Genomic DNA, 22,312 nt, shown 5'->3' with positions numbered 1-22,312 from the left:
ACTACGATACCTATAATAATGTTGCTATAGCGATTGTGTAATATCAGGCACGCCTTTAACCATATAAACAATGTATACAAACACGTACGATCTACATTAAGCGTCTGACGTACAAACTGACGTACGTCTTCTAAATTTAGTCACTAAATTTGTATCATTCTGATATTGTATAATCGGAAATGTATGTTTTTGATAATTCCTTACCGTGGCAACAGAAGACGTCAGAATTCTAACATACTGAAAACTTTCGGTCATCTGCGAAACCGCTCTTCCGCGAGAACGCTGCAACACGTAAAACTGGTCAAAATCGATGCATCTTCCCACAGAATCAGCCATAACTTTTAAACCATTAAAGTGACAAACTTGGGGTGCCCGGATTCTGATAGTGTACACTTCTACAGTGATTATTCATGTGTATTATTATAATCCATCGTTATTGTAAGATCATTGTAGCCGTGACGCACTTTTGATCAGAAAAGTAAATTAAGAGTCGATTTGTCTATAGAGAGGATTCTCAATATCTGAATCTACGTATCAGTCTGCGCGTGTGCCAGATTTAGTGCTCATAGAAAAACAAAATATTGGTCCGATATACTGCCACTGGACTATGAAACAAGATTCACCAAAAAAGTCTTCATTTCTGTTCGTAAGGCCTATACCCGTTCTGTCGTTCCACTCCTCCATCGCTGCCTCATAGGATTAAGAACACAGACAAACAAACAATACTTCGCGAATTTAAAGCTTTGTGAAAAAAAAAATAAATTACTAAGACGGAACGATAAAAGAAGAAATCACTTTCGAGCACCTCAGCTGTCTTTTTCCTACAGACAAAACCTCTTCGGCCACATTGCAAACTCCAATTACGTAACTTTTCGTTTTACGTCAAAGATACCAGAATCCTATTCAGCTTAGATACGTCACCATGACCACTAAGTCCAGAGGATCCGGCTCGCTTTATACAAAAGGTCCTCCTTCATTTGGCTGTTGTTGTTGTTGTTGTTGTTGTTGTTGTTGTTTTGTTTTTGTTTTTTTTGTTTAGGATCTATGGCAATTACTAGTAGTCATTATGATATACACAGGGGCGGATCCAGGAATTCCGTAAAGAGGAGGCACCTTTGCATTTCTTTTAAAATATTAAAGAGGGGCGCGCGCCTGGTGCACCCCTCCCCCCCCCCACCCCCTCGGGATCACTCTCGGGATCACAGAAGAGAGTTCTGTGCTCTGGATCCGCCGCTGGACATGACAATTTTTTGCCACATTTACTTCATTTGGGTTATTATAGACGCTATTTTTATGATAATTATTATGGTAAACCCAAAGTGGGATAGCGCCATCTGCGGAAAGTCATGATCAAGTCCATGCACTGACTTCACTCACCGAACTAAAACATGCGAGGGATCGGGATCAGCGATGTCCTCCATTAGTGTGGTACACGAACGAATGCGTGCCCACTGCCCACTGTACGTAGCTAGCATCCTCTCTGGATCCTTTCGTCGCCCCCGCCGCTGGTTAGGCCCCGTACGCCAAACCATTGCACATATTTAGCAGGTGTCGTTCACTTGTTTGGCCGCCGACGTGAGAAAAACAGAAAAACATTGCGGTCCCGATCCCTATTACTGACCAAAGAAGGTGAGTTGACGATAGCGCTATACGATAAAAATTTCACTTAGGGCCTACCAAATGAAAGAAATCTCTGTGTTAGACAAGTGAGAGTGATTTTGTAATGAGGCTCCTACATACTTCGTCAATTCGCAGCAGCTTATCATGCTGCGACAGAAATGGTCTGAGTTAAAGCCGATAGATGTTTATAGACTAAAGTTAGAATCCAGAGAGAGCTAGATTGTCATATCGTGCCTATCTAGCTTTGGTTACTTTCCGGGAATGCTTTTGGAGGTAGGGCCTATGGCGTCAAATTACTAGTCGAGTAAGAAAGTGAGTTATATAAATTGCCGGTAAGGGCGGTATATTCCTCATCATTTGCGCGATGTCAGCAGCGTGCCAGCGCCAGCCCACGGGGCCGGATCGGGCAAACCGGAAGGCAGACACTCGCTAAGTTGGCTGTTTTCACGCTGGCGCTGATCTCATGACCTGATGACCTGTCGTGAATCGTGTACACCATATTAGTATGATGTGATGCTCTGCACGCTGTCTAATACCTTTAGATGCAATTACGCATTAGATAGCCCTAGATATTAAAGGTGTATGAATAAGGGTCAGTTGTCTAAACCTCTGTTGAGTCTGGATGTCTGCGGATCACCAAATGCAATAATTCTAATGGGCAATGGTTCAATGCATTTTGTCTGTGTAATTTCGTTTATAAATCTAGAATCCCGTCTAATGATATGTGTTCATCACTTCCCTCTGTGTCTGATTATCTGTGATGGTGGTTTTTTTTATTACCTCCGCCAAGGGAGGAGGTTATGTTTTCGTTACCGTTGGTTTGTTTGTTTGTTAGTTAGTTAGTTTGTCTGTGTGCAAAATAACTCAAAAAGTAGTTAAAGGATCGGGATGAAACTTGCAGGAAAGTTTGAAAATGACACAAGTAACAAACGATTAACTTTTGGTAGTGATCCAAAAAATTTTGGGGGAATCTATGAAGGATTTTTGATATTTTGGCAGGTAGGGTCAATGAACTTGGGAGTTAGGCTGCGTGTATTTGAGGTTTGCATGCGCGCACTAAAGTGCATGCTCTAGCTTCTGCTAGGGCAAGGCGCGCCATGCAGCTGAGGGTTTGTGACGTAACAAAGGCCTACTACATGGGGAAATCGGGCAACTTGCAGCACACAATGCTATATTAGGTCAGTACGTATGGTGGAAATCACTGATATCTCTATGGATGAACAAGATCAGTGGTGGAAATGAGCTGCATACTTGGCGGAGGTCTGCGCTCTACTCAGAGTGCTTTTCTAGTTTTTAATTTATTTGAGTATAGAGCCTTGAAGAGGTTCTAGATCTATATTTATCTTTTAAGTCGTAACATCTGGCTCCTGACCTTTGTAATTAAATAGAATACCTGGTTCCACACTGGACCACTCATACAGATCACATACAGATTGGTATTGTAGTGTAAAACTAGGGCATCCGCTCTAGCTAGGCCTCCATGGCTACCATATGGGAGAGATACAGAGGAAGATAGCAACATGTTCACTTTCTGTTTCTTAATTCATTGAATTTTTGCTGCAATCAGTTGTAGGGTCTACAATAATTATGTTACAGGTGTACATTTTATGGCAATGCATGGGGTACCAGGGAATATTGGCCCTAACAAGAGTAATATTCCCTGGTATCCCATGTATAAAAGCCATCCAGTATAATTCTTTGTCATTAATTATACCTATCTCAAGAAGGCATGAACAAAGTATATTGTATGATGTATTCTGATTTGAAATACAATATCATATTTGTATATTTTCCTTTGAATTTCCAGTGTGGCTTCTGCAAGGATTGTGTATTAAAATGTCGAGGCAAGTGTAGTTGCTCGTACCTTCGTTTTCACTGACTTTCAGAGCTGGAAATAGATACAGTGGTATGGGTCATCTGCAATATGAAGTTTGTTGAATACATGATGATTCTGAACAAATACCTCATAACTGACCCATGCAAACCAAATTTGCATGATAGGTGGTTGCATGAGATCTACAGATTATTCTGAGGATTGCTTTTCTAGTGCCAAGTTGTGAAGCCGTTAATCCCCTGTGCAATGCCCCCCATAATAAAACAAGATGAAAACTGTGCACTTTTTTACTCTGCTTGCTATCAACAGACTGCCATTACATTAGGAAGGAGTTAGAGGTGCGATAGTGATAGAGCACCCATCTCCACCATGCTGCTGCTTCTGGCATCTTATGTCCTTCTGGGCCTGCTGGCCTGCGGTCAATCACAGACTGAGGAGACATATCAAGGGTAAGTTCCTCATCTATAGAAGAAAGTTTAAGCCCTGCCAGCCTATAGATGGCTATTTCTGGTCAAAGTGCATATTGATAAATGCAAAATGTGTAGGATTATGTAATTGTGTATTGTAACGGTATATTTTTGTTTTGTAAAAAGCATGTGAGCAAAACAAATGTATCCATATGGACAATAAAAGACTGAAATGAAATGAATTATGTACTACAGCCAGATTTACATGATGTCATACAAAAAGATAATCAAATGCTATTCCTTCTCTTGGGAATGAAAGTTTATTTCTCCTTGGCTAGACTCCTTTGTGGTTCTTTTGAGAACAGTGTGTAGGTTTGCTGTTTGTTTGTTTGTTTGTTTGTTTATCTATTTTAATTTGGTTTGAATCATTTGGTATCTACAGTGTATGTGCCTTTGAATTATCAATCAGATGTTGCATCTTGACTGATGCAGCTGAGTTGAATCTTTCTTTCCTTCCTGTGCTACGTCTTTTGTTTTTTGCCTTCTCATTGACCCCACTGTTTTTAGTCTTGACATCAACTGTGCACTTTCCAGACCAAACCATTATCAAATGCTAACAAATTTGCAATGTGCAAAGCATACTGTGGAAAAAAATTACAGAACTGTTGTTATCATTTCAGTTTTCCAGTTTATACATCAAAAAGTTTAGGTCTGGAGTGTATAGCACATTGAAACTATAATGGAAATGGGTTCTTAACTCACGTTCAGCAAACAATGATATAAAGAGAGGTCCAAGGAACACACCATATCCTTCTATACCCTTCGTTACCCCCTCCTGTAACAAGCGAAATAAACTAATTCCTTCACAATCCCCTCCCATAAAAGAAATAGTGACAGTACATGTACAGAGTTCTCTTGAATTAATGCTGAAGAAGTATAAACATATCATGTTTTCATTCCGTCCTTGCAAATATTCCTTCAGTTTCTATACAAGGAATAAAAATAAGTTGTTGTTGGCAGAGTCATCCTCTGTAGAATCTAATCAGCCTTGATGTAATGCTCATTAAAATTCAGTAGTCTCACTCGTACGTGGGTAACGCTTAATGATAAAACATAATTTTTCTTTTGTAGTTTTAGTTTGTGTTTGTAGAGTTCCCTTGTGAAATATTTTTAGTGTCAGGTGAATCTGAAAATTATTATTATCATTTTTTTTTTCTTTCTGACAGACTTTAATCTTATTTCAATAGCAACAGGAGCATTATATTCCAGAGCTCTAGACTAAAAGCCGCTTGTCTTGTTCTGAAACCGATGATCATTTTTGTCCCTTCAGGATTTCATCCCCTAAAATCAAAGGACTGCCATTCATGCACAAAGTCCCTGTATGTAATCCTGCAAGCCCCATTTGACTTGCATTATCTTGAAATCTTACACTTTCACTTGCAATTACATGTAGCGCAAATGCCATGTTGTACAATGTACCATGCATTTGCCCACCTGTCTCAATGTCATTTGCTATAAAGATACAATTGTATAATTGTGTTCCCCCCCCCTCCCAAAGTTTATAATTATTCATTTTTTTTGTCACTGTAGGAAATGCACTGTTTTGTTTCTGTTTTCTGGATTGATACAGTGTGAAATTGTAACATTTTAAGGTTTGACCACAGAGGAGGTTACAACCTCCTTGGTTTGACAAAGAGGCAGTGTGTATTTTGTAGATCACAACAAAAAACAAAGAATACTATTAAGACATAGTGCATTTAACCATTTCTACTCGTGCAACAAAACAGTATGCGCACCACTTTGCAGTGTGATTAATCTCCAGACCCTGAAGGATACTCTACAAATGGAAAAGGAAGAAGAAGAAGTAGTAGTAGAAGAAGAAAAAGAAGAAGAAGAAGAAGAAGAAGAAGAAGAAGAAGAAGAAGAAGAAGAAGAAGAAGACAAAGAAGAAGAAGAAGAAGAAGAAGAAAAAGAAGAAGAAGAAGAAGACAAAGAAGAAGAAGAAGAAGAAGAAATATCTCATTGTAAGATGGCAGGCACAGCTGTACTTTCTTTCAAACGGCAAATCTGTGCTTGTAAGATTGATTATGATTCAGGTTTTCCAGTTAACTTCACAGATTGCCACCAACTCATGTACATTCGCCAGAAGCATGGCATTAAATGCTGTAATTACCACTACCCCCATTGAATTATGATGTTATATCTAATATAAAGAGCTGTCATTGAATAGTAAATGACAGTGTCATGATCCGACTACCATCACAGAGCAGATGTGATGTACACATGATTTACTGACATTACATACCGTACTAGAGTTGCCATGTAGTTGTGATGTTAACATGTTCCGTTCACCAGTTACAGAGCAACTGACATCCTTTGTTTGTTTGTTTGTTTTTTATTTAAAACAAAGTTATGATTTTATGTATCTTATAAATATTCTACATGTACATAGGATGTTAGTCTTTCTTCTGGTGTATTCTGTGTTATGTTTTGTTATTCCTGTCAGAGGAGAAGAACTGTTTGTTTTTTAAGCCTGCCATTGTGTGCAGTCAGGATTCTGTTCTGCAAACGGCAGCATTCTGTTCCCTGGATCCCTTTTCTTATGCATTAGACCGTATCACGAAACGTTAGAGCTGTGATGTCGTAGTGCGGTATTGATTAGGCAGCGAGAACTGAAACTGGGTCAACTTGGCCTGCATGTTGGTACTGCAAACTTTGTCAACTGCAAAGAAAAAAAAAGACAAAAAACAAAAACAGAAAATATGCAGAGGCCCTACATTTCAAATAGGGTGTTTCTCCTTGTTGTGCTGCTCGGAGTAGGACCAGTTTTGAGCTGTGCGACACATCGCTGATTGGACCATGGATGCATCTATTTGCAAGTGTACAAAATAGTCATTTGTATGATTTCAGAATATAGTGTGCAGAACAGCTTCAGCACGAACAGCAACACAAAATAAGCACTTACTTAAATTGTAAAACAAAGAAATATGCAGGATATCTCTTCATCAATACTTCTTCTGTGAAATCAATGGTCAAACTGTCTGTTTCTCTCCTGAAAAGCTGAGCATTGCTTTCTTAGACCAAGTAACTGTGACAATGATGGTAATGGGCATTTTTGTAACCTTGCAAGCAACAAAACTGGTTAATTGAGAGACATATCACTATTTTGTTGTTGTTTGTTTGTTTGTTTGTTTGTTTTTATTTTTTTTGGGGGGGGGGGACATGCATGGAAGGAGGGGGAGTGAACTGTTGCAAAAAGTCTGTCAGGAACAAACTTGTTGCTCCTTTGTGATACAAGGATTGTGTTTTGTTTGACATGTGCCATTGCCTAGATCATCACAGTAGTGGGCGAGATGCAAGGTCCTTGTTCCCCTCACAAACTTTCCATTTTTAACTCTCTCTTTTTATAAGACAAAATATAGATTCAATGCAGCTACTAGTAACTCATTGTAGACAAGAACGACATACTGTAACGCCCTGGAGTTAGTGATGTGTCCTTGAAAGATGTTTTTGTAACACAGTTGGCACACACATTAGAAAGAAGAAATGGGAGCGACTATCAATATGCATGAAAATGCAGCCAAAAGTGTCATTCTTTGCATTGTATTTCACCTACTTTTTTTGTTCAACAAAAACAACACAGTTTGTTTCCATAACAATTGGAACCAAGTGCACCACCTACAATTGTAATTTCCTTTGTTGTAGTCCCAAGGTGTGCATTTCTCATGCAATTATATGCCAAGTAGCCAGTAATTGGGTATTCTCAATGTTATTACAAGCACGGCATCAATTCATTAAGAAATGTGGGGTGTGCTATAAACCTACTTGCCCACAACTGTAAGGTCTTCTTTGTCCACAGTATCCTTTTCAGTGTTGCCACTGCTCTACCAGATTGCCGTATGCCACTATTATTACCCGTAGTAGCATTGCCGTGTACCCATTTGTACACTTGGGTCGAGAAGGACATGATAGATAAAAACATCTTGTCAACTGATGTAGGCTTTGATGGGATTCAAACTTGGGACAGTCTCCAGTTGAAAGTCAAGAGTCTCATATTCCCCTATGCCACAGTGCCCCAACATCTTTGGTATTTGCTTAAATGAAATGTCTTTCTGAGGCAGCCTATTTTATTCTCATTCTTTGGCAGGACACATCTTCTGTTACTTGCTTTTAAATGTGAAGGGCACTTTTAGATGCACAAATGCCCTTATGGGCAAGTGGAAAAACTATACAGAATCATTGTTGGGCATTACATGTTAAAGATAATAAAAAGTTTTGGTACCTCAAAAATTTCCTTGTCTTAGTTTGTGTTTCAGGTTAAAGTACCTTTCATATAACTAACACTGTGAGACTTACTTGCCCCAAAGTGCTCTCATGTCTTAGTAATCATGCAATTAACTGCGACCAGCAGCCCCATACGCATAGCGACCAGCAGTCCCATACGCATAGCGTAATCGGGCTTTGCATTGTAGCATTCAGGATCATGACTGATGTAGTATCGCGGGATAAATGTTAACTTAAAATCCCAAAAATTCTTCAATTTGAAGACTTACCAATTAAGGTGAAGTATTGAAAACAGGCTTCGGGCAACGTTTGGTTCTGCCTATAGTCCCTTTCTGTTCGAATTGTTGACTGAATGTGACTCGGCCGAGAGGACCTTGGGAGAGCTACATACACCATGTACACTGAATACTACAGCCAGTGCATGCGAACACATCACATGCGCACAAATTTCAAATCCCATATCAACGGATAAGATGTTTGTGTGCGCATGCGCTGGCCGTAGTAGTCAGTGTATGCATCGGTCCATGGTGTATGTAGCTCTCCCAAGGTCCTCTCGACCGAGTCACATTCAGTCATCAATTCGAAAAGAAAGGGACTATTGGCAGAACCGAACAACTGGCAGAACCAAACGTTGTTCGAAGCCTGTTTTCAATACTTCAACTTAATTGGTAAGTCTTCAAAGCGAAGAAATTTTGGGATTTTAAGTTGACATTTACCCGCGATACTAATTCTGTCATGATCCTGAATGTTACAATGCGAAGCCCCATTACGCTATGCGTATGGGGCTGCTGGTCGCAGTTTGCTATGCGTACAATGGGCTGCACGCTGCTGGTCGCAGTCAGTGGTTTCGTACAATATTTATCGACGCTGTACGGCGACGGCTCTGGTACGAAACCATTATTGCATGATTACTAAGACATGAGAGCACTTTGGGGCGAGTAATTCTCACAGACAACGTACTTTAACGTGAAACACAAACCAAGACAAGGAAATTCAGGGAAACTTTTGAGGTACCAAAACTTTTTATTATCTTTAAATGTTTTGGTACCTCATCACTTTTCCAAATGCTCTGTTGGGAAAGTGGGAAAAATGTGAATCACACACATATTTTTGTTTTGTCCATTTGTTTGCTTGTTTGTTTGTTTGTTTTTAGTGCCCCGCTTGTGGTAGATAGTGCTCTCACTCTGTCTCTAAGTGCGTCAGTGGTGACATCAAAGCCTCCATTGTTGAGCAATCTGTTCATTTATTCAAGGTGAAAGTGATTGTGGTACATGTTTGGCACAACTCGTCAAGTGCCTGTACTGTGGAGGGTGTGGTCTTTGCAGTGCCTGTCCTGGGAGATTGCCTTATGAAGAAGACATTTTCTCTTCTGTTTTTTTTTTTTTTTCACCTTTGTTGAATCAGCAGCTTTCACAGATAGCGCAATAGCATCAAATGACAGAGGATGAATAAACCTAGATGACAGAAAGGATTACCAAAATCAATAGAATATAAAAAGGTAACAGCAGTTTCCACAGAAGAAACCTGGATTAGTGGAATATGAATGTGTATTTACAGTGTACTTTCAAGAATTTAAAATGAGATGAAATACATTTGATGATCTAATGTCTAAGGTTTGGTAGTCAGCAAGAAAACTGTGCAGGTGAGATCCCCATTAGCCTGGAGTAGAAGAAAATGAACAGGTCTCATATGAGAATGCAGCTGAATAGTTTGTCAGGGCAAGTGAAATCTTAACTATCAGGGAATATAACTTTATGTGATGTCGTTAATTGTGCCAAAACTACATGTATGTTGGCTCATGCATTGCTAAACTTCCAATATTTGTAACATTCTCTTACACAGACAGTCTTGCAGATTGCATGGAAAAACAGAAATGTAGGCATTTTTCCCCAGTCAGAATGACTTATGCTTGAGCAACTATTATTCAAAGAATTGATAATCCTTGTCCAGTGTTTCCCCAGTTTATTCATTTGTCAAAACATCTTCCATTCCTCTCGGAAGCTGATGACATCACCTTCCGACTTGGATTTCCTGTGCGTGTGTTGTTTTTGGGCTGATTCAGATGAAGTGCATGAATCATCAATTAACGTTGCAATCTGTTGGAAACCCTCTCCTCTCTTGGCAGACTGTCTTGTTTAGTCCTTTTCCGTTCAGTGTTTCATAAGGGTTAACATATACAGACATTCACACTCCTATAACACAGGGCAGTTTCGACTGTTAACCTGTTGAAGATTAGTCCGGAATATACTCAAGACGGGTGTCTATGGGACACGTGTGTTATAGCAAAATCACCTCGTCCTCAGTGGGTTGAAAAGGAGCTAGCAGGATGAGCCCTTCCTTCACATTCAAACAGATTGAACAAAGAAACTAACGATATAGTCTTGGCCAAAGCTGGCTCCATTGATGCTGTGAATATAAGAACATGCAGACTCTTAACCTGTTCCTCCTGCAATTATCAGAGAGCCCTAAATGCCCCCAAACGAGATTCTTTTTGCAATCCCGTCGACAGACAATGGACAAGTAGATTGGTAATCTGCCTGTTGGAAAGCAGTCAAGCGATACATGTATCCTCTTTCCGCGTTCATTCAACTGCATGTGCCTTCGAACAATGCAATCAATCGGACATGAGGTATGAATAGGGTGTGTGCTGAAGATGTTACAGATTCTTTTGTTATACACTATAATTCATTCATTCATTTCCATATCAAAACATAACATTTACAAAAATCAAAACAATTGCCTTGGTACAATTCAAACATTTTGAATGGAGGGATCATAGAAAGCACACAAGAGGGCACCCAAGGGCACCCAAATGGGGTCGGCAAAAATCAAAATCTATATACATGTGAGCTCAGCCTAGATTGCAATGCATGTCTTCATACAAAAATAGCAAAAGAAGTACACTACTTAGTTGGAAAAAATGGTAAAATATGGTATGCAGTTTTGACACAGCAAAAAGAAGAGATACTGATAGAAGAAAATCTAATCTGTTGATCAAAGTCAGTTTTCTGGTTAGCATAACACAAATAAACATGAATTTATGCAACATTTATAATGTAAACACCCTTGTCTGCATTTTTGGAACCTGGTATACCAGGTTCCTGTATACATGTGTGAGTTGACGCCATGGGAACCTGGTATACCAGGTTCCCATAAGGAATGGGTTAATTTGTGGATAGGAATAGGGCCTCGAAGTTCAGCTGTGCCAGATCTGTTAATCCCCGGCTTTAGAGGCTAAGGAAGAATAATGACTGTATTACAAAGCTCTTGGCCAAGACATGACTCGATAGAAAAGCCTGCCACCAGTGGAAAGTTTCCTGTCACTGTGACACAAAGTCAAGCTGTCAATACAAGCTTCTCAATTCCACGAAAATTAGTCAGTGCTTAAAGGCATTACTGGGAATGATAAAGTACCATTGACCGTATATGAACCCTTAAATGTGTGCCCTCAAAAGGATTTGATCTTGATCATGTACTAGATCATAGTTTAATGTCATCATGAGCTGAATCATTGTTTACTATGAATTACAAATTCTCATATTACGAAGGCAAAAGCCACATTAAGACCAGATTTTATGGTATATTCCAACAAACCGTAATTTTTCAGCAGATCCAAGTATCATTCACGGTGTGCTACCTAATTGGCCAAAGTCTATCAATAGGTGCGTTCACATTTATGGTGAAATACTGCACATTACAGCTGTACATTTGTATTTCACACAGTGATTCATAAATTATTGTGAATGCAAGTACACCACAAAATACCGTGGTATTTAGGATGGTATATTTCAAAGTTCCCATGAAATGTACAGGCGAGATTTGATTGGGATTTTTATATATCCACACAGGCTTTAGTCTCAAGATTTTTTTTTTTTTTTTTTTTTTTTTGGGGGGGGGGGTTGTTTCATGATTTTTTTTTTTCCTCCATTCTTCAATCCTTCGCTATCCATGCAGATAACGGTAGTGATGATTTTGAATATTTTTTATTTTGACCAGTCCTCGGTCTTTGAGGGTGAAATCTTTAGAGACAGCTGTATGCTAGACTTTATCATAGTTGATATGTAATCAAAATTTGCATTAATTGGATACACATTTTCACATGAGAAGTAGATGAATGTGAATGGAATTCATACAAAGGGGTTACATTACATCAGAGCAACCATGAAAAGGATAGAGTGATCTAATAAGACATGTACTGAAGAATGAAATTTGAAGAGATCTGGGCCCCATTTCATAAAAGATGTTTATAGGAGAGCAGCTTATGCTGGAGTGTCAACGTTCCATGTAGCAACAGCCAATTGGCAAGCTGGGCTCTTGTTGTTGCCATGACAATTGCCATTCTAGCAAGAGTTGTTATCATATCAACTTTTATAAAATGGAGCCCTGATGACTAACAGATAAATGTTGTCTTCTTTTATGGATATTCATTCATTTTATAATGAGCTCATATTTTGACCCCTATGCCCAGTCATCTGTGTGAATAGCATTAGCAAGTCTCTTAAATCGTGCAAACGATATAAATTGCATTTGACAAAAAGCCTTTAATTAAAGGCATTATGTACCATTTGCAGATGAAACAACCAATGTAAAAATGTTAATCAGTGTAATCAATGTAAAATATACATAATGTGAACAATAGTTATAATAGAATTATTTCTAGAATACACCATTTACAGCTATGGTTTATTCGGAAAAATGGTCATATCTCTTTATACTTTAGGCTTTATTGATGACCTTTTATATGGGAGGGTGTTTTTTGATACAACTGACTTACAAATATGCATCAAATGTGATAATCAAACATTTTGTAATCACTGCTCCTAATGGTAAACAATACCTGTAATGTTTTCTTCTGTCCAGACGATATGTGATTCTGGCCCCGAATACCATACGGCCTGGATTGCCGTACTCTCTCAGCGTGACCATCTACGAGACGGAGGCCGCTAGTCCGGTGTCTGTGGAAGCTTCGATCACCAAGGACGGCAGAGTAGTGACCTCAGGAGAGCTGTCGCAAGGAGTTGGGACCGAAAGACTTACTCTACAGGTTGGTCTCTCATTGTGGTCTTTCGATTGCCATCTTAGAATTCCTTGGCATTTATCACCAATCGGCAACTTCATTAGATATTTGGTACCATAGATGTATCACCTAATGTATGACAACTGCCACATCCTTCATTGTCAAAATAAAAACGTGCAAGACAAGAAAAGTAAGTCTCTTCACTGTATTTAAAGACCTTTTCTTCATCTTCATGTTGTTGAGAGCTTCTATGTATATAAATACAATGCATATCATCTATGCTTATCAGTCAAATCACTTACGATTGTGCTTTTATTTAAAGAGGAAAATGCACCCCAAAACTAGATAAACTCTAAAAGAAAGAGAAAAAACTCCTACAGAATGTTCAAAAAATGACAAAAATCAGATAAGAAATAAAAGGAACATACTATGACATTTTGAAATTACCCTTTTTTTTCGGAAACCATTTCTTGACCTGTCCATGAATATTCAAGTGAGCAGGTTGATGATGTCATGCACTCACAATTTTTAAAGTATCATACATGTATAAAACAAAATTCAGAAAAAAAGAATGTTATTTCTTGCTGATAGAGGTATTCCCATACCAAAATATATGAGATTTAACAATTGTTCCTTTCTATTTTGGGTAATTTTAAGGCAAGTTTTATATTTATACTGCTAGAATATGAGATTGTTGGTTTTTTTTTTCATTTCTGTATGTGAAATCAACAAGAAATTGTGACAGCATGACATCATCAATTTGCTGATTTGATTCAAAGTTCTTGGTCAAGAAGTGTTTTCTGAAAAGTTTTGAAATTTTAGAATGCCACAAGTTCTTATTTCTTATCTGATTTTGATTCTGCAAAGAATGTTTTGTCTTTCTTATGAAATTGATAAAGTTGTGTTTGGAGTGGATTTCTTCTTTAGAGCAATAACTGTGATTATTCTGTTGTTAAGAGTTGGAAGGTACCGGTATTCTGATGTGTGTACATAGTTGTATCTGTTAATTCCCCCCAATCGATGATTCCAGCTTTGACAAAATTTTGTGTTAGTGTTTCATATCAAGGCTCAATATCTACATTTCCATACAGCTTACATTCTCATTGATTATCAAATATGCTGGCATCAAAGACTACTACAAGAGTGTAAAGCTTTGCAATGATCCCATTAACAGGTGGGGTTAACGTTGAGGATGGGTTTGATAATAAATAATTCAAGTGCCACCCAGTTTTCCAAGAATCAATTATTGTCCATCTGCCCACTCTGTGCCGAGTATTTGATGAGTTCGCACCTTGCTTGCTTTGAACTGTCCACTTACACATGTAGGTCTGCTGTGAAACAGACCACATCATTTGTATGCCTGTCAGAGATTTGGGTGTTGCATGTGCAGCTTGGTTGACATGTAGATGCATAAAATGGTATCAGACATATCGTGTCCTGTTTTTGTTCTCCTGATACTGTAAAAGTGGTTTCTTTCGCGGTGGTTTTATTTTCGCGTTTTGAGGTTGAACCGCGAATTTAACATCACGCGAAAATGTTTTGAAAAGTCGCTGTTGCACACACACGAAAATTCCGCGCATTGCAGGTATTGATGGTATTGATGGTCAACACACACACACAGATTTTGCTGACCGCGAATTTAAACACACGCGAAAAAGTCGGCACCAATAGAAACGGCGAAAGTATCTGTACGCGAAAGATACCCTTTTACAGTAACTTGTTTTTGTAAGTGGTTAGTATTCTAAACTCATGCATAGATTTAGCATCTTGTACTTTGTACAATATACACCAGTTAGCTGATAGACTTTCAAGGACTTCAGATCTGTCATGAGCCACTGCCGTGGAAAATTTCTGGAACAGTTTGTGTCAAAATGATAAACCAGTTTACTTGGTGGTATGCCATAACCAAATATATTTCAAATGATTCCAACAAATGTCATTTCCTGGTCTAATATTGGTTGCATCGATGGTGATCAAATTTGATAGGAGTGTGATCTATTGGTCATCTGTTGGCTGAGGATAAACCCTTTAATAGTACCTGATTACAAAGGAACTTGAAGATTGCATCACTTCTACCATCTACTGAAATAAATGCAGCATGGTTCTCACAAATGATCTCTCAAGAGCCATTTTCAAACAGGTCACCAGAGCACAGACTCTTGATACAAGATGTACCTTTACATACATGTATAATTCAACCTTTTTCTGCTCTTAAAATTTTAAAAGGCATTTCTATGAAAAATCACTCTAAGATCCTTCCTCATGCATTTGGTTATTTTTCTCTGTTTAGAAGTCATGTGTAGTCTTAAAGAAACATATTCTACATGTTTGTTGTTCTATATTTCATAGTCCTTTAATGGATAAGAATTTGGGTTTCATCAATTTTTCAATTTACTCGTTTGACGATCAGATTATATCAAATTGAGTTGATCAACCAGTCAGCACAAGAGAAAAACCTGCCTATTTTTCTGTCTTTCCATCTTTTTATCCTTTTAATTTTTTATTTAAATTTTCTTTGATATATCATCACTACACTATAGCTGTGAGAGCTCTTTAAACTTTCCGCATTTGTGAAATACTGTTTTTTTTTCTTTTGCAAATAATAAAGTGATTTTATAAAAAGCAGCTTTGAAGTACAATGCTCATCATTTTCATGTAAAAAAAAAGTGTTCTTGACAATGTAATGAAGTTATTAATTTGCCCAGAGGCACTTCTCATCAAAGCAAACAATTTGTGAACATCCAGTATTGCAATTTAATCAAGAAAATCACAGCTGTACGTCAGAAATGATTTGCATCGCTCATCCAAGGCAAATGGATTATGCTTTGCATGAGCAATTCAGTGGAGAGTAAAACAGACAAAGGAATTCACAGAACACTTTTTGATAGTTTCCCACTTCTTTTCCCATCAGTTGTTTGTGCTAAAAATGATCTTGATAACGTTGATGACTCTAATGACAATAGTGTTAGTAATAATGATACATAAAATGATATCAAAATGATATCTGATACTTACTCTTGATCTAATTTCTATTTTTATTCTTCTTTTGTATTCCAGAGTCTTCAAATTTGGGTATTTTGAGCTAACACAGGCTTTCCAACCATGAATAGCTGTAAATTTTACTTTTGTTATACCTGCCACACAAACTCCCATATTGGCTCTACCGACAAATTAGGGCTTGACCTTAGTGGTGGCCCAGTGGCCCAGGGCCACTGTAAAAAATTTGTCAGGCCACCAAACTTTCCAAAAGCATATAAATCTTTTGGTGGCTGCGATCAACAACTAAGAATAAAAACAGATTCGACTGTGCGTTTACTTTAGATATATGTTTACTGTAATTTCAAGCCGCTACATTTCATTTCCAGGGCACCAAAATTTCAGATATACAGGTTTAAGTGCTCCAAGCAGGCTACCTTGGAAAAAATAATGTTAGCGTTGAGCCCTGCAAAGTTTTATCTTGTCATGCATCGACATTACAATACAATTTATTCCTATCTGTTTGTGCTGATCTATCATGTTCCTGATTAGCCTTGCTGGTGATATTAATGCAGTGAATAAATTAAACATTTTTGAGCTTGGGAACTCTGTAACATTTGAATATTAGCATACGAGGCAGTAGATGGCCTTTAGTCTTCCTCCGTGGATACTCAAAGCACTTCAATCTGCAACGTTCCTCCTGTATTTCAGCATAATTATTCATCAGTTCTAAAGTGTGTTACTAGTCCCTGGTATAAGATTTCTGCTGTATAAATTAACACCAATATGCATTGGTTACAAAACATGGAATTGCATTTGTTCCAAAATGCAGTGATTGTAACACATGCCGGGTGAGGAATTTACGTTTGCTACAACCAATAACCCTTGCGTTCAATGCTATCTTAAATGCATAGAATGCCAGTGGCAATTTACGAAGATAACATGCAAAAAAGACAGTCTGCTCCAATTGCGAAAATTTCACTCGGCGAATATTCTGGTTTTACAGTACATTATATTTGCGTTTTCAATGACTGCACTACAAAAATGTGACTTGTAACTTTAATTCTTCTTCTTTTTTTTTTTTTTTTTTTGGTGGAGATGATTCATAAACAAGAGGGAGCTTGTGTTACCTAATTTTAGGCATACAAGTAAATGTGTAAGGACGCTTCTTGCATGGCATGGGTAAAGTGAATTATGACTGCGGAGAGCCTTCCTCAAGCTCTTGTAGCGTGGAATCAAAAAGAACAAAAATTAATAGAGGAGCTTTATCACTTAGAGGCAAGCAGCCATGTCAAAATAATCTCTCTACACTTCAAAACAAATCCTGTTTTTATATTGATGGCTGTTTGTTTGTTTGTTTGTTTTCTTCATTGCATTCTAGTAACCCAGTGGATCTCAGATGACGACAAGTTTTCTTTATTACTAGGACAAGTTCACCTTTTATGTGTGGATTGAGTGAATGCAGCAATATCAGTAGAACACATCAGTGGCTTTTATTCAAAGAAAATCAGACAATCTGTTCAAAAGTTAACAAATTTAACAGTTCCTGTGCTGCCATTGCTGGATGAGCAGACATCTACAGTTTGTAGTGTCACATGTGTAGGCTGATATAATGTACACTGTAAAGATATATAAAGAAAATTCAACGTGCATGTATATTGCACGTTTTATTTCAACTTTTCTTACATAATAAAAGAGCACTTGACTTGCCTCTTTCAGAAGGCAGGGAGAATGAATACAATCGGCCAGTAACAAGTCGAGGGAATGCATACCTTAAAAAAAAATAACACACACACACACAACAATAATCTGAAAAAAAATTCTCTCTTTATATTTTCTTTATATTGTTCTATGCGTGTCACATCACGAACTGTACACTTTAATACAATTGTAGTCTTCTCATCCAAAACCTTGATACTTCATAATTTTTGGACGGATCAATCGTCCAATTTTCCTCAAACTTTAACAGATGTGTTCTACTAATATTGCTGCATTCACTCAATCCACACACATAAGGTGAATTGTCCTTTCAAAGTGAGTTAGGAGCCTCATCTTGAGATATTTTTAGTTGTCGGACCAGTACATTGTAGATATGATTGACAACTACAGCATACAAAGTGTGCCAATGGTTTGGATCAGTTGCATTCTTGGCTAGAAAGATGTAATGTATACATGTGTGACAAGAGACAGCAGAGTACCATCAGCAAATATTATCATTAAAGAAAAAAAAAGGTTGATTGTGGATTTCTCAACATCAGTGTTCTTGCATGATATCATTTGCACTTACAGTCTGTACCTGCAATGGAATTTGTCCATTATGAAGTACATTGTATTTTAACGGGGCTTGAGGTGGCATATTATACACAGATGGCAGAGCTGCATTTATTGTTCACAAGAATTATTTGATTATTTTGTGGGTAGCTTGAGGTTCTTCGGCAGTAGATATGCAGTGTATTTGTATTGACATTTAAAAACTGAAGACTGCCTGACAGCAAACTTCATATGATGTGATCAAAGTTCATTGCAGGAGTAGGCCTGCAAATTTTGTACACGTGGGACCATATACGGTGTATGACTCATGAAGCTTGGTGCAGCAATATTTGTGTCTCTGAAGACAATGCAAATAGTTCAGTGCCTGTACATCTTGCATACTTACATTGTAGATTCATGCCTACAATTGTATCACTTTTATACAACACCTATTTAGAATGTAGCTATCTGATTGGTCGATTGCCCATCACATGACATTTACCGGTAGTGAAAGGTTCTGGCTGTCTCAGCGTGCAATTTTGGTTCGACCAAAATGTTCGATTGCATGCGCTCTGATGTCAAAATAAACAAACATGTGCCGCGCGCACTCAACAATAACAAGCCCGCTTACAAATGCGTACTTTTGTCACTCATTTTTTGTAAACTTCCTTTCGCATACGTACACATTCACATGTACATACACGATGACTGCGACTGTGAGGCTACTCTTTCTTCTTTCACGGAAAATGGTTGCCATTTCTGTGCTAAATTCAAGAATCTGTGAGTACCAAATCCGTTGACGTTCGAGGTGTTGTATAAAACAAATAGTGTATGGTCTTTACTCGTGCAGTGGAACCAGATTTCACACTCGGTGAAAGATGAGGCGCACTATTCAACTCGGCTTCACCTCGTTGAATAGAGCGCCTCTATCTTTCACCTCGTGCGAAATCTCGTACCATTGCACTCATGACCATTCACTGTTTGTATGATATTGAGTACTTAGAAATCCAGATTACAGTGAATGTACATTCATGAGCTAGGGCCTACTTAAAATAGAAATCCAAATTGCATCCTTTCCCCAAGGATTGCCCTCAGGGGAATACTAAACCAATGAATATAATCTGGATTTATAAGTATTAAGTATATTTCAGTGATAGCCATAAATCTACAATGTACACTTAGAAATCCAAATTGCATTCTTTACTTGTTCAGGCCAACCTCCCCCCCCCCCCCCCGTTTGCCAGCAGCCCTCAAAACAAAAGAAATGACAAGAAAAAAATGAGTAGTGAACCCTGCGAAATACATCACACTTGTGTGTTGGGGGAAAGGGAAACTTGTATTAAAGCAAATTCTTTGAAGTAGTTTTGCCTTTGCACTTTTACTGAGCAGGCTGCAAATAGTCTTTGTTAACCTTTAGGTGCTGATGATAGTGACTCCTAAGGAAATGAAAATTGTTCCCTTGACAGTACGATTGTGAATGTGGAAATATTTGCAGTGTTGAAATTTTCGCGCATTTCCCGCAACCAGAAACTAGCGCGAAAAATAAAAGCGTGCAAATATTTTTGCTTCCCTTAGGCCTATGTTCAAGTAGTTGATGTCTTGATTCCACGGAATTAAAAACACATGAAACTCTTCGTACCCTGCCGAGCACGAAAAAGTAGTCACACGAAAATATCCACTTTTACAGTATTGAGGTTACTTAATATGCAAGCCTGCGGAACTATTGAAGAGAGATCTACATGTAGGAAAGTGCTTTTAGAACACAAACTGTACCAACACATATCTTTCTCTCCATCTCTTGTTTAAAGAGTAATCATTCCTTGCTTTCAAACTGCGAGTCACACACTGAAGTTCACCTTCTGCACTTTAAGAAGAACATCCTGTTATTACAGGATCACTAATGCAATCACAACTTATAACAGATGTTCATTGTGCAGGTGCACTATGTCAGTATAAAGGACTGTCACTTTGTTTGACCCAGTACATATGGAATATATACAGTACACTTCCATTTTTAAATACCCCCAAGTCATCAAAACAGGAATGGGGAAGAATTCAGTAATAAAGGCAGTGTTGTTTTTCATCTACCTTCCTGTTTTGGACCCATAATATTTTCAAATTGATGAAGCAGGAAGGCATTTCAGTGCATGTGTTTACTTATCCCATCTGATTCATATTTTTTTTCATGTTTTTCTGTATTTTGCATCTTTGCCCCTTTGATCAAGTTGGAATGAAAATTACCTTTTAAATATTATTCTTATGGAAGGAAGGAGTTTGTGACTTTCTTTTATTTTATTTTTTTTTTATAGTGGTCAGTCTTATTTCCTTTGAAACTAGAATGAAAACAGTTTGGATATTTTTGCGTACTCCTTGACATTTTAGATAAAGGTCTAGAAAACTGTGTGTAGAGGTCAACTGTATGCAAGTTACAGGTTTATTTCAGGGAGGTGGGATGACGCTTAAATGTGGGAGTGTGGAACAAGTTGGCCACTGTTGACGCATACATGTATGCAATATTAAACATGCCTCTAATTTATTTACTAGCTTTTCACACATGACAGGTACTGTGTGCATAATATGACACTACTCCCCTGGGCAATTTTTCCATGAGACGGATGAACTCGCTAATGTTAGATGCGATATGAGCTACAGTCGCCTCATTTGCTGTAGAATTTTAAGTATCACTTCAGAGCAGTGAGTAAATATCATACTATTTTTCCACAAGTTTACAGCTACAGTAGATCCAAGAGGGAGAAACCTGAGTGATGTAAAATCTGTAGTAAAACTTTGGGTATTTTGTCCTTATTTTTCACATTTCCTACTTTGACTTTCTAATTTTTAGGTAATTCTGGGCCTTTTCAACTCCTGCTCTTCCCAACAATTGAACTTTGGCAGCTGTTGAAATCATTCAATATGTAGAGAGGAAATCACAATTTCCTTGGACCATATTTCAGCTTTATTAATATGCAAGTCATCTTGCATTCATCATGCCTAAAAGATCTTGTAAAATAGAGCAAGTTCTGGTGTGCTGTGGTCTGACTGGATAGAATACTAATACTCTGAGTTTCAGTGAACCTGTCCACTGAATGCATAATTAGTGTTTCCAGTGAAGCATGGATTATGCAGAGCTTTCACCAAAAAGCACTGATTTGTGACTAGGTATACATTTCCAGAACTGCCAAGTCTCTGTAATTCTGCGGAAGTCTCCCTGAAAATGTCAAAATCTGTTTAATGTCTGAATAAGAGAATTATTAAAATCTCCCTGATATGGGAATTATTTTGGCCAATGGCATTGAAATGCATGTAACACACAGATATGTGTATCTCCCTGATTGCTGTGTGGAATTTGGATGTGGGAATGGTGGCAGACCTGCATTACATAAAAGCACAAAACAGATAGTGTACAGCACTACACGACACCATTTTAGTCACATTTGTTACTCACTATTCATGAGAGGGCAGACATGAGGGTGTTTCACACTAGCCGAAAAGCGTGCTATTGATCACATTCCTTAAGTAAATCTGTGAATTAGCAATGTACTGTATAAGTACATTTTCACAGTTTTTCGTGCTCAGTTGGATAAGGTGAATTTCACACGATTTAAATTCTGCGGAATTGGGACATTTATTACTGGAGCATACATGTATGGCAAGCAAAAGTATTTGCGTGTCTTTACTTTTGCGCTAGCTTCTGGTTCATGCGAAATGTGCTACAATTTCCACACTGCAAAAATTTTCACCTTTAAAGTTTTGAGTTTTGAGGATACAGTAGTTCACATTTGAAATTTGCATTGTTTGCTGACTGCTATTTAATAGGCTTCATTCAGACTTTAATACCAAAAAGAAAATCTGGTGTTCAATGTGGCTAAAATAACAATCTGAAAGAGCTGATGATTTCAGCATGTAGGCGGCAGGGGGTCTTTG

General features: G+C 38.0%; 1 protein-coding gene across 1 annotated transcript in view; it reads left to right on the top strand.

The window, feature by feature from the left end:
• The first annotated feature begins 1,613 nt into the window (after positions 1 to 1,613).
• LOC140232326 (CD109 antigen-like) overlaps positions 1,614 to 22,312 on the top strand; it is a 73,303-nt gene continuing 52,604 nt past the window's right edge. Inside the window, exons 1-3 of the mRNA XM_072312455.1 lie at positions 1,614 to 1,629; positions 3,764 to 3,903; positions 13,006 to 13,189. Coding sequence (XP_072168556.1) covers positions 3,824 to 3,903; positions 13,006 to 13,189 — 264 coding nt within the window. The 5' untranslated portion in view covers positions 1,614 to 1,629; positions 3,764 to 3,823. The remainder of the gene's footprint in view (positions 1,630 to 3,763; positions 3,904 to 13,005; positions 13,190 to 22,312) is intronic.

The sequence above is a fragment of the Diadema setosum genome, chromosome 8 (genome assembly GCF_964275005.1).
Source record: "Diadema setosum chromosome 8, eeDiaSeto1, whole genome shotgun sequence".
NCBI classification, from domain to species: Eukaryota; Metazoa; Echinodermata; class Echinoidea; order Diadematoida; family Diadematidae; genus Diadema; species Diadema setosum.
This window is presented reverse-complemented; position numbering and strand designations above follow the sequence as displayed.